General features: G+C 37.6%; 1 protein-coding gene across 2 annotated transcripts in view; it reads left to right on the plus strand.

Moving 5' to 3' along the window:
• Nucleotides 1-14,014, plus strand: part of SETD2 (SET domain containing 2, histone lysine methyltransferase) — a 126,977-nt gene that overhangs the window by 96,596 nt on the left and 16,367 nt on the right. For both annotated transcript variants that reach the window (XM_055343496.1, XM_055343495.1), the window contains exons 16-18: nucleotides 6,123-6,257; nucleotides 8,499-8,638; nucleotides 10,960-11,071. In XM_055343496.1, coding sequence (XP_055199471.1) covers nucleotides 6,123-6,257; nucleotides 8,499-8,638; nucleotides 10,960-11,071 — 387 coding nt within the window. The remainder of the gene's footprint in view (nucleotides 1-6,122; nucleotides 6,258-8,498; nucleotides 8,639-10,959; nucleotides 11,072-14,014) is intronic.

Below are 14,014 nucleotides of genomic sequence, written 5' to 3' on the forward strand. Positions count from 1 at the left end.
GACCTCTCAGCAGGATGTCTTACAACATTCCGGCTGACTTCCCCCAAAGCAAGATCAGAGAGAGGCTTTTGGGTACTCCTTTCCTTTTTGCTTATGGGCAGTGAATAATATACAGTTTATGCTTTTATATCCCTATGATGGGAGAACCCTTTGTCATGGTCAGTGAGTCAGGTGAGGGCTTACCCTTTTCTTCTTAGACCCAACGTGTATATTATTTTTTTACCCTCTATATGTTTATCATCACAAGATTTGCCAGAATGTCTCTGATGCACTGAGCCTAAGGATATCAGTATGGTAGGAAATAGTAATGTTAAATTTAAAGTTGAGTGTACTGATCTTATTTTTCAAGGTGTATTTTTGTGCTTTTTAATCAGGTTTCTTTTCTGTAGAATATAGCAATACATTTTAAGCTTTAAAAGAACAAAAAAAAAAAGAAGACTGTATAAAGCATCATCCTCACTACACTCCCCATCATCTCTCACATCACTCCTTATCACTCCTTAAAGGTGAATTTGGATGGGGGAGACTCCCAAGGATACTTCCTGCACACATTACTTAGTACTGATCAGTTATGTTATTTCTGTTACTATTTTTGTGATGAAACTGCATCAAAATTTAGTTTGCAAGGCTGTGACAAAGTATCCATTTTTAATTCCTAAAATTTTAACTGTGTTAACTACTTTCATTTTGTATGATCTCTTTAGCCACATGATTATATAGTTTATGTATTTATAGTTTTGAAGACTTGAAACTATCCTATGTGTTTCTACTTAACATGATTCTTAACCATTTTTCCAAAGTACTCTGTATTTTTATGTGTGTGTGTACCTACACATTTTAATGGCTATATAATATCCCATTTGCTTATCAAATCATTGCTTACCATTTCCAGGGGATGATAGTCATTTAAAAGTTCTTTTCGTAATTATAAATAGCACTGCACTCAACATCCTTAGATTTGTTTTGTTTTGTTTCATGTTTGGCTTAAAATGAATGTTACAGTGCTAAATTAAGCTAGTAAGAGCATGCGACTCTTGATCTTGGGGTTGTGAGTTTGAGCCCCATGTTGGGTGTAGAGATTACTTAAAAGTCTTAAGAAAGAAAATGGGTGTTATTGGCCATCAAGTATCAATTTTTTAAGTATTGTTTTTCTTTTTATATGTTTAATTTTGCCTTCTACAGAATGCTTTAAGTATCTTTAATTTCTTTTTTTTTTTAACATTTTTTTAAAAGATTTTATTTATTTATTCGTGAGACACAGAGAGAGAAGCAGAGCAGAGGAGTGCAGGCTCCATGCAGGGAGCCCGACGTGGGACTCAATCCTGGGTCTCCAGGATCAGGCCTGGGCTAAAGGTGGCGCTAAACTGCTGAGCCACCGGGGCTGCCCCTCTTTAATTTCTAAAGATTCTCACTTCTGTCTTGTTGTATTCTTTCTTGGACCAAGCCATTCATTTTGATTTTTTTTTTCCTGAGAATGTGTATCAGATATCAAAACATAGTCTATTTCTGTCCCATTTCTATTCTGAAGTATGTTCTTAACCTAGGTTTTAGAGACAAAGCAACAGCAGTGGAGGATACCTATTAAAACTTCCCAGGAGAAAAGTCATTGGTCATTTGGCCATCCTTCTAAAATGGGATTTATTTTTTCCATCCCACCAAGAAAAAGATTTCTTTCAGGTTTAGTCACAACCTTAAGACTCAGGCATTACAATTTTGCTTGCTTATAGTTTTCCATTCTGTTCCTACCAAGGAGTCATTTGCTGCTCCCTAATCTATTTTGTGTGTGCTAGAGTGGTAGATAAATGGACTCAGATGGTCCAGACTGTCATTTCTTCTCTGTGAGATTAGTTATCAGAGATGATGCTGGGCTTTGGGTGATGAGAAACGTAGAACATGTTAGTGTGTATGTGTTTTGACTCCTGTCCATCATTTAATGTATGTCTTGGAGATGGGCACTTAGTTTATATTCTTTGGTTTTAGTTTTCGTATCTATGAAATCAGCTGAATGCCTCAGAGTGGTTGAAGTTTGCATGGATAATGGATACTAATAATGATAGATTTAAAGCACAATGTACCTTGAAGGTTTAATTATATTCAGTTACCTTAGTGATACTGAGAGAGTATGGACATTAGTGGGGTGTGAAATGCTCCTACTCATGGTCCTATCTCTGGTGTTTGGTCTAAAGATCTGACCTCCAGGATATGAGGCCTTGAGGTCTGTGTTCTAGTGTGGTATTGATCGTACCAGAATTGGGCTACTGAGAGTTTTCAAGATATGATAACTTCGACAGTGAAGGTAGTATGTGATGTGATACAATACAGATTTGTGTATATGTATGCAATATCTTTGACATTTGGAACAGATGTGTGATCAGAAGGTGACTTTCATTTTTTGCCACAATTGCTTATTAAACATAAAAGCTCAATTTCATCTGAGGCCACGTGATTTATAGTGGTTTTGTGACATTACAAAGTGACCTATTCTTACAAAGTCATACTAAATCACATCTCAAAAAATGCAGTGTTAAGGACTATAATTTTTCACATCACAGAGTGAAGTAACTCAGATATAAAGTAATAGTGATTTTTTTCCCCTCTCTAGAAGTGAAAGCAGAATAATTGTTTCCATTCTGTAACATTTTCAACCTTTTTAGATTTCTCTTGTAATTTCCATGAGAAATCCCATTTTAAAGACCTTTGTAGACTGGATTTATGTTTGAGAGATTAGCTTTTGTGTAATTTCAGGTCTCTTGAAGGGGAGAGCCAATCTCCTACAGATTTTCTCCCTGCAGATAGAGAATTTGATCGGCATATGCTGTTTGTTTCACAAATGTGTACATCTTTCATATGAACCTCAGTGGTACTGCAAACCTATTTCCCCTTTTTATTGCTGTTGTTAGTTTTGGCATTGGCATGTGATTATCAGGTGGTTTGGATAGATTCTATAGAACCCTGAAAAATGTTCATTTTCCTCTTCCTTCTTGACAGTCTGAGTTTTGAACACTTTACCTCTAAATGATTATTGCTATATTGGATGACCTTTTTTTTTTTTTTTAAGTCCAGCATGGCTGATACTATTCAGATATTTTTGGTGTTTCCTTTGGAAGCTCTTTCCAGTATGTGTTAATACATTCTTTCCTGATGATCAGTTATTATCCTTTAAATATATGTTTGCATTTTAGAAACAGGTGAAATTTGTCTGGAGTCTCATCTGGTAAATATAGGGAATAATCAAGCTAGATAAAGCCATTTCAGTTCAGAAGTTAACACACAGCCAGCATTTGGAGTCAGAGTGTTCAGGCTAAAGAATCTATAGCTTGACTTCACATTAATCAGGTCCTTTAAAGTATCTCCATTGATGAGCCTTACTAACTCTGATCTTGTCAAATTCTCTAGGAGCAAAGTTTCATTGATGGTCAAAAGAATTTTTAGCCTCTGAAATAGTAGCATTTTTTCTGTGTAGATTTGGGTGCTTAACCTCCTGATCACTCTGGAGATATACGTTTATCAATTTACTGCCTCTTCAGCCTCCCAGAAACTGTTTTTGTTTTTTTGTTTTTTTGGTTTTTTTTTAAGATTGATTGATTGATTTGAGAGGAGAGCATGGGTGCACAGGCACATGCACAAGTTAGGGGGAGGGACAAAGGGAGAGAATCCTAAGCAGACTCCCACAGAGCACAGAGCCCGAGGTGGGCTTGATCTCAACACCCATGAGATCATGACCTAAGCTAAAACCAAGAGTCGGACAGACCCTTAACCTACTGAGCCACCCAGGTAACTCCCAGAAACTGTTTTTACTCAGAATCAGATTTACCAGGGCAGCCCAGGTGGCTCAGCGGTTTAGCGCCGCCTTCAGCCCAGGGTGTGATCCTGGAGACCCGAGATCAAGTCCTGCGTCAGGCTCTCTGCATGGAGCCTGCTTCTCTCTCTGCCTGTGTCTCTGCCTCTCTCTCTGTCTCTCTCTCTCTTTCACTCTCTGTGTGTCTCTCATGAATAAATAAATAAAATCTTAAAAAAAAAATCAGATTTACCAGCACATATAAACCCTCTGTGTCACAGTAATTTGCCTCTTGTATCCATTCTTCAGGGCACTTCCTACTAATTAGGGCCCTTAGAAATTTACTTTGCAAATAATGGGTGATCATACACTAGAACTCAGATATGTTTTGTTTTATGGCTTATTTTTAGCAAAGTTGGAGTTGAACTTAAAGAATTATTTATACTTCACCTTTGAGATTATACTTTTAAATTTCTTAAACAGTATTTGATCACCTTTTTTGCTGGTATCCTTTTGTACTGAACTCTGATTCAGTATTGTCTGGGTATGCATCAGCATTAAAAAGTCTTTTTAGTTTAACCAGATTTTAGGCTTTGGGACCAGAATTAGGCTGGGAGATGATATTTGTTTCTACCAAAAAAAAAAAAAAATTGTTTCTACAAAATCTTTGATGTTGTACCAATTTCCCATCTTATATCCAAATACCTAAAGATGAAAGCATTTCTGTTTTGTGATATTCTGATAATTCTACTTTGACAATTAACATTGAGTCTGGTTTATGATCTATGTAGATTAAGCTGCTCTAGAACACTGAATCAAGTACTGTTGACTTTTGAACAATGCAGGCATTAGGGGCACCAGTCTCCCCCTCCCAGTCAAAATTTGCATATGACTTTTAACTCTTTCAGAACTTAACTACTGTTGAGTGAAAACCTTACCGATAACATAAATAACATAAATGGTTGATTAACACATATTTTGTGTGTTACATGTATTATGTTCTATATTCTTATAGTAAAGTAAGCTAGAGAAAAATAACATTAAGAAAATCATAAGGAAAATACATTTATAGGGGCACCTGCATGGCCCAGTCACTGGGGATCTGCCTTTGGCTCTGTTTGTGTTCCCAGGGTCTTTGCTGTCGGAGATCCCGCTTTTTCCTCTCCCTCCACCACTCCCTGTGCTCTGTCTCTGTCAAATAAATGAATAAAATCTTTAAAAAAGAGAAAATACATTTACAAGTACTATACTCTTGAAAATCCATGTTATAAGTGGCCCCATGCAGTTCAAATCCATGTTGTTCAAGGGTCAGCTCTGTTGTATTCTTCCTCTTTTTCTCTGTGCCCTCTCGGTACTTACTCATCCAGAAATCTCCTTGTTAGCTTCATTGGCCTCTTCAGACTCCTTGGTTTTTTACTGGTATCGTTTGAAATGATTGTATTTTCTATTTGGGGGTATTTATCTATATATGCCTCTGAAGTTATTTTATGTGGTAGAGTCTCAGTCTGTAGAATCAAAATCTGTCATTAGTACAGGATAATCTGTTTTTCATCTCTTGGTAGTCATCAACTCTTAAGATGACAGAGCTGTTTTGGGGACTTGTTGTTACCTTTTTTAAAAGCAGTTTTTCTGTCGATGAGAACTAATTCCAGAGTTGCGGCCATGGCATTTACTTTCTTAGATAACTCCAGGTGTGGGAGATACCCACCTCTGATGTTGACCAGGACTAAATGAGACAATGTATGCGAAAGGGTTTTCTAAGCTCCATAAAGCACAGTACATGAATCCATGTGTGGTAAGAATTTTGGATGAAATGAATTCTGCTCTCTTCTTTGGAAGGAGTTGTATTATTGAAGACTACAAAAAGTTACCCAAAAAAAAAGTTTAAAATTTGATCCCCATCTTACTTCCCTGCTACAAATCCCTCACTCTCTTTGATATTTTCTGGTCAGAACAACCTGGTAGTTTTTAGGAATTGGTAGTAAAAAGGCTCTCTGCAAAGAGCCCTAGGGAGCGGTCTCCTGGATATCCTAAGTCCTGCACTCCAGTTGGTACTATAGCCTCGGACAGCTCTTAGGAACTGAACCCCCACTGCCCCCTAATTTTTATCTGTCTTTTTTTTTTAATAATAAAAACAAAGTAAATAAATGACTAGGGAATTATTTTAAAAAAGAAACTTCTGTGTTTGCAACAAAAGAATTTAAACATTTGTATGCAAATATTCTTTACTGAAAGTTTTTAAAAATTAGTGTATTCCAATAAGATCGTGCCAACTTTGAAGTCAATTACTGTTATATTAGAGCTAGAAAATCTAAATTGTGGATTTTTTCATTTTATCTTTTAGAGTTATGCCCAGCCAAGTCTCCAGTACATCCAGGGACAACAGATTTTCACAGCTCATCCACAAGGAGTGGTGGTCCAGCCAGCCACGGCCGTGACGACAATAGTCGCGCCAGGGCAGCCTCAGCCCTTACAGCCAGTAAGAAATATTTCAGTTAAAATGTTCATTGGCTGTGTATCTCATCTTTAGAAGGTTACTTTTGGTTTTGGGCTTTTTTTCTTTTCCACTTTGTTTTTTAACTTTTGTAGTCCTCAGTTTCAGTCAAGTGCTTATGTCCCTGAGGAAGCATTACTCACCCATTTTTGAAAAAATTCTATGAAATTTACAGCAGTGTTGATAGGTATTTTGCACCTGGTATCCTTTTTATTTATAATTTCAACTAACTGATCTTGTATTTTTATACTTTGCTATGAATTTCTAACGTAACAATTTTCTCAGTAGCTGTTTTTATCTTATGAAGCACTAGAACATGATCCTACACTAGACATCACGGACTAGGGGTATAGAACGACATACATCACTCACTATACATGTACAGTGTGTAGTGTGAGAAACCTTGGTATTCTAGCACATATGAAGAAGGATGTGGTGCAGTCTTGATGACGTGGGAAATAGGAGGCTGGCATTGGAAGCAGCTGAGCTTCCGAGCAGAATAACTTCCACATTAGCACTTTGGAACTCTGACAGTTCTGGAGAAGGCTCCTGCAGCAATCCATTGGGTGATGGCGGCTTTAGACAGGTAGGACAGTTAGTGGAGATGCGGTGTAAAGACAGCGCTGAAACAGTTGGGGGCTAAAACCTTATACACTTTCAGCAGATATTTGAGGGCTTGCTGTGAGTTAGGCCCTTCTAGGAATTCTCAGTACAAACCTAAGCTTCCATTCCTATCCTTAGAAGTTGACATTCCACTAAGAGAGTTGAGAATCACAGTGAATAATACTAAGAGTAGAGATTAGTGTCACAAAAGGTGCAGATACGGAAAGAATCATTCCCAAGTATGGGAAGGATTAGTAATCTAGTAAGTTCTGAATGGTTTGAAGTATTCTAAAGTGACACAGAAGCTTAGGGAAAAGAGGTCACTTTATAGGCTAGAGGACTACAGGAATGAAGTGGAACTGAAGCAGGACACCAAAAGCAGCTACATGAAACAGGGATTAGTAGTATACACAAAGCAGTAATGCTCAAAGGCCTGTGTTTGCTTGAAAGTGGTCACATTTTATCTGAGCCTAGGATCTTGGGTTCCTCTTTGACTGCCCAAGCAAAATTTAGTAAAGCTGAAAAAATTATTCTATGTTAACTGGCTTACATAGAATGAACAGTTAAGGGCATATATTCTTATAGCAATCAATTAATAGTCTGCTAGAGCTACTATTACAAAATACCACAAACCCAGTAGCTTACACAACAATTTATTTTCTCACCATTCTAGAGACTGGAAGTCTGTAAGATCAAGGTGTTGGCAGACTTTGTGTCTCCTGAGGCCTCTCCTTAGCCTTGCAAATGACTTCCTTCTCACTGTGAAGAACATGGTTTTTTCTCTGCCCACGTTCCCTAATGTCTCTTCCTCTTATGAGGGTATCAGTCCTGTTGGGTTATGACCTCATTTAACTTTAATTCCCTCTTTAAAGATGCTCTCTTCAAATGGTCACATTGGGAGTTAGGGCTCCAACATATGAATTTGGGGGAAACAATTCAGTCCCTAACAGTGATTGTAAAGTTTTTAAGCTTTTTGAAATGTGACATTAAATTTAAAAAATATAAATATCAAGTTTCAAACATACAGAAAAATAGATAATGAATAAATGTTAATATTCTATCATACTTTTCAGATTTTTTTCTTAAAAAAAAAAAATCTAAAAAAAAAAAAAAATCTAAAGCTAATTCAGCTAATCAGTATCCTGAAGTTGGTATATGCCATTTAGCTTTGTTTTCTTGTTGTTGTTTTTTAAGATTTTATTTATTTATAGGTATAGGCAGAGGGAGAAGGAGGCTCCCTGAGGGGATCCTGATGTGGGACTCATCCCAGGATTCCAGGATCACAAGCTGACAAAGCAACCACTGAGCCACCAAGGTGCCCCTAGCTTTGGTTTTATTAAGGTTGAAAGATACTGCGCTAGGTAGTGAGCTGCTGAATATTTTTCAGTGTGAGCTCTTGGATGGTGAACATGGAGCCAACTGTCAATTTTCTGATAGATCCCTATAGCTCTTCATATATGCCACCTCTGATCATTTCCCAGATTGGACATTTGCTTTATCTTTTTTTTTTTTTTTTTAAAGAAGAGGTGGATGTATGTTTTTACATATTGCTTAAGTAGGCTACTTTGTCCTCTTCAGCTAGATTAGAAGTCACTGAACAAGAATTTGTGTGTTTCTTTTTAGCCTGAAATGGTAGTGACAAATAATCTTCTGGATCTGCCACCCCCTTCTCCTCCCAAACCAAAAACCATTGTCTTACCTCCCAACTGGAAGACAGCCCGAGATCCAGAAGGGAAGATTTATTACTACCATGTGATCACAAGGTAAGAAGGGCTGCGTAGGCATCCCAAGTCAGCTTTCAGTTGGTCAAAGAAGCTGCCATCATAAGGGGAGATTTCTGAATATTGGCTTGGTGTCACTGGCTGTTGTTCACTGTGCTTGAGGGCTGCTAGATTTCCAGAATCACATCTTAAATGTTATGTCATACCTTAGATTTTAGTCCTTTTAAGATAGATATATTTTGGTGTATTTTTAATCTGTAAGACTCTTTGGAGAAAACTAGAATTTAAAAAGATAATGACTTCCATCTAACATTGTGTAGGTATCAGAGGTCATGAACAAACCTCTTCTGTACAAGCCCGGATATAATAAATATTTTAGGCTTTGCCAGCCAAACAGTCTCTATTACAGCTACTAAATTCTGCCACTGTTGTACAAACAATCCATAGACCATACATAAATGAATGGTCATGTCTTTTTCCAATAAAACTTGATTTACAAAATAGGCAGTAGGCCAGATTTGGTCTATGAGCCATGGTTTGATGACTCCTATTATATGTAAGAAGCCCAATTTATCTTTTGCTTAGATGGATGACTTTATGTGAGTATATGTGCTTTCTCTCTGTGTCTGCGTGCGTGTGCATGTGTGTACTCATCGGTGTATAATCTTACGTGAGTTGTTGGGGTACATGTTTTATAATCTTGTTACCAATCTGTATAGAACTTTATCAGTTAATATATAACTACAATATTTTTAGTTCATACTTATACTGTTTCTGGGGTCAGCAAACTATGCCCATAGGTCCTTGTATTTGTAAATAAAGTTTTTTGGGGAACGCAGCCACCCCTGTTTATTTAGAAGTTGTTTGTGGCTGCTTTCACACCAAAGTGGCAGAGTAAAGTAGTTGTGACAGAGACCCTATAGCTGACAAAGTCAAAGATGCATAACTCTGATCATTCATAGAAAAAAAATCTGCCAACTCCTGCTATCTTGTATGGCTGTACAAAATTTTATTTAACCCCACCCTCATTATTGGATTTTCACTGTTTTATATATAATTCCAACCCTGGACATTCTTAGAGACACTAATCTTCCTACCTTCTTGAGTAGATTTCTAGAGGTGAAGTTGTTGGTCAAAAGAGATCGACATTTTAAACTGATAATTATTGTCAGCTTACCGTTAAAAAAAATTGTACCAATGTAGACTCCCACAAAAAGTATACATACAGTATTGCCTTCATGTAGTTTCTTCTAATCTTATAAGTCTAATAGATGAAAAGTTTTATTTTCATTTCTAATTCTTTTATGGTTGAAGTGAACTGTCTTCATTAAATTATTGGCCACTTACATCTTTTGTGAATTGCTTGTTTGGGACATCTACCCATTTTCTGCCATTATTGTTAGATCTCTTTATCAAGAGTATTGCAAATGTCTTTGTAATGTTTAAGAATTTCATATAGTCCCATATTTTCCTTTATGCTTTATCAAGTGCCTGTGATGTTGCCAACTAAAGATGGTGTGGTAGGAAAGCAGAAGACCGCAGTGGGAGGACTGGCCTGACAGATAGGCTGCTGGTTCTCTGAGGCTTTTGACATCTTAAGTGACTTTCCCTATAGCATTCCCTGTGGCAGCTGACTTCAGACTCTTGAACATGAACTTTCTTCTAGTTGTTATCTAGCTTAAAAAAGATCTAGCTTTAAAAAAAAAAAAATCTATGCTTGTGTATTTTCAGAGCAACTATAAACATGCTTTGAGTTAATGTGGTAGACCCCTTCTTGCAGTCAGTTGAGAATATTCTGAGCCAAGGGGACAAGTTTTTGACCTGAAGTCTTTTCCATGCTATCAGTCATTAAAGGGGCAAAGCCACAGACAAGAAGGCTCCTAAAACAAGGAACAGTTTTTCTCACATGGCCAAGGATCATAAGGAGTGTGTTGTGATTTATTTTGTTTTGCTCCAAGTACATGCTAAGTACAATCACTATTGATCTGTTCATCTTCAGAGGGGAGGCAGAGGCAAGGCAGAGGCAAGGACTGACTCCATGTACTTTTTAGATTTTGCTGAATCCTCTTTCCAGAATATTAAGAACCAGGTGAGAAATAGGATGTTTGGTTTTATTGCTCTCTTCAACACCCAGTAGACATTGCCACCTCATTGGCTAGAGAAGTACAGTGGGCAAAATGATGTATGTCTTTGGGATAGAATCATGCTGCTGGAAAGATAGCAAAAGAATTTTTTTATGAAGCTGACTTATCCGATGTCTCATTATGTAAGCTGTGTTTTATGTGTATCTGAGCAGAGGTACCTGTGCCAGAGTTCTCTGTTTTTTGGCCATGACCGTGTGGCTCTTCTTAACCTTCTTTTAGGCAGACTCAGTGGGATCCTCCTACTTGGGAAAGCCCAGGAGATGATGCCAGCCTTGAGCATGAAGCTGAGATGGACCTGGGAACCCCAACATATGATGAAAATCCCATGAAGGTGAGTGTGGCTTACACGTATTTCCTGATCATTTGGGACTCTGTGCTCTGTCATTTTCCTGGGCCAGTAGCCATGTAGTCTTGTGATTCTCTTTTTCTTATTGTCTAGAGAATTAACACATGTAATAAATGCTGGAGAGGGCTGAGACATCCAAACAATACAGAAGTATGGTATGTAGGAGCAAAAAATAAAAGCCCTTTCTTTCTTTTCAGCTGCTCTCCTGTCATCTTCCCTCTGTGGAGATAAATACTGTTAACTAATGCAGGAGTTCTCAACCGGGAGCAATTTTGCTCCCCAGAGGATATTTGATAATATTTGAGACATTTTTGGTTGTTAACAAGTTAGGGGACATTTTTGTTTGTTAACAACTTAGGGCTTCTAGTAGGTAGAGGCCAGGGAAGTCATGAAATATCTTACAGTTCACAGAACAGTCCCCCACAACAAAGAACTGGCCCAAAATGTCAGTAGTGCCAAGGCTGTGAAACCTTTCTTTGGCATACATTCTTCGAGGCCTTTCTGGAAAACGCACAAGGTGTTGTGTTTTGTTTGTTTGTTTGTTTTTTCATTTTAAGCACATACAATCATGGTATTTATTCTCCATTGTAACCTCCTTTAATGTATCTCAGCTCTTTGGGCACTTGGCTGCCTCAGTCAGTGGAGCATGCAACTCTTGATCTTAGGATTGTGAATTCAAGCTCCACATTGGGCATAGAACTTACTTAAAAATAAAATCTTAAAAATACCTATCTTAGATCTTTCCTTGTAGATCTGCTCCATTCTTCTTGATGCTCTATGTTTTCTTTTAAAATGTATTTTAGCTCATTAATGATATCTTACATAGATGGTGTGGTTCATTGTCCTGCCATGAACATTTTGGGATTGATGGGTCTGGAAAAAAGTAAACTATTTACATTAAAACTTTACCAGAGGGCAGCCCCAGTGGCCCAGCGGTTTGACGCCATCCTCGGCCCTGGGGTGTGATGCTGGAGACCTGGGATCGGGTCCTGCATTGGGCTCCCTTTGTGGAGGCTGCTTCTCTCCCTCTCCCTCTGCCTGTGTCTCTGCCTCTCTCTCTCTCTCTGTCATGAATGAATAAATAAAAATCTTAAAAAACAAAAACAAAAAAACCTTACCAGGAGTGTTCCACCCCACATACACACTTTTTTTTTTTTTTTTTTTTTTTAAAGAGTTGGAACAGGGACGCCTGAGTGGCTCAGTGGTTGAGCGTCTACCTTCAGCCCAGGGCATGATCCTGGAGTCTCAGGATCGAGTCCCACATAGGGCTCCCTGCATGAAGCCTGCTTCTCTCTCGCTGTCTTTGCTTCTCTCTCTTCTCTGTCTCTCTCATGAATAAATAAATAAAATCTTAAAAAAAAAAAAAGAGTTGGGACAGAAACATTTTACTATGCAGATATTATTTTAGAACAGAGAAGGCAAAAAGCCTATTCTCTCTCTCTGACAAGACAGTAATTAGGATTAGAGATCAAGTAAATTACTCAGTGACTGAATTATAATCATTTTTGTTGCTATTTGTAATAGGACTTGCTATCTCCTAGGGTGAGGTGTCTTGAGTGAAATAAAAGACCATATTTCTATGTCCTAAGATCTGAATAGTTTTTTTTTTTTTCTTAAACAGGAAAAGTCATTTTACTAGTTAAGTCATTGCAGAGGTAAGGAGAGGGAAGAGGGCAGAAAGGAAGGAACTGGAGTGAGAGAATTAAAGTAGAAACAACATACCTTTTTTCATGTTTTATTCACTTTGGGAGAAACGTTTTTCTTCTTTCACCATATATTTGGCATTTGCCAAAAAAGTATGCACTTAAGTTAAAATCCATATGGAGCTTGCTAAATTTCAAGTGAATAATTTGAGTTACTTAACCACATCACTGTAGCTATGATATTGTCACATTTTCTTGAATCTTAAGTGTAAGAATGTGCCCAGGATTGTTAGGCAACTGCCATTTAAAATAATCCAGAAGCTTACAAACACACAAAAACCCACAGTAACTCCCTCTTCCCAGACTTCTGTATCTATGTTGGTTATATCTTTTGAAAAATAAACAGAAGGTTTGAGAAGAGATCTCTGGAGATCTCTGGAATATAGGTAAGCTCTGAGACCCAAGTTTATCAAGCATATCAAGAGATCTTACCATCTCACATTAACCATTAATCATGATTCAGTCTTTTGGTCTGTAGAATACTGTTTGATTGACTGTAGGAGAAGTATAATCTTGAAAGCTCACATTACTCAAAATGAAGTATACATATTACTCTAGATGAGTATATTTTTCAGGTTGTATCTGATAACATACAGAGAAAGTAAGTAACATGTTCTAGTCAAGGCTGTGGGTTCTCAACTCCTGCCCTAGATTAGTCACACTAAATACATACACTGAATTCCAGAAAAGCTACAATGCCCTAAATTCACATGATATTCACAGTGACAACAGTAGAAAAATATGTGGGTGTATAATTAGGTTGTAGTGGAAAACTAGTCTAATTTATAATCTATTTTTTTTAATTTTTAATTTTATTTTTTATTTTTTAAATTAATTTTATTTATTTGTTCATGAGACAGAGAGAGAATGAGGCAGAGATAGGCAGAGGGGGAAGCAGGCTCCACGCAGGGAGCCTGACATGGGACTCGATCCCGGGTGTTTGGGATCAGGCCCTGGGCTGAAGGCAGCGGTAAACTGCTGAGCCACCCGGGCTGCCCCTAATTTATAATCTAAACAATACTGGAGTATCAGTTCAAAATTAGGGCTAGAATTAATACTAGTTGTTCTTAATGGAAGGCAAAGTAAACAGACTGTTAATTTGGATGATTAGATTTAAAAGTTGGTAGAGAATAGTCCACAGGTAGACTGTGTAGGGATGCATATATCCTTTTCATGAATTCTGAACATGAAGCTCTTACTGCCTGCTTACGTTGTGAAAGCATAT

This window comes from Nyctereutes procyonoides, unplaced genomic scaffold (genome assembly GCF_905146905.1).
Source record: "Nyctereutes procyonoides isolate TBG_1078 unplaced genomic scaffold, NYPRO_anot_genome, whole genome shotgun sequence".
NCBI classification, from domain to species: domain Eukaryota; kingdom Metazoa; phylum Chordata; class Mammalia; order Carnivora; family Canidae; genus Nyctereutes; species Nyctereutes procyonoides.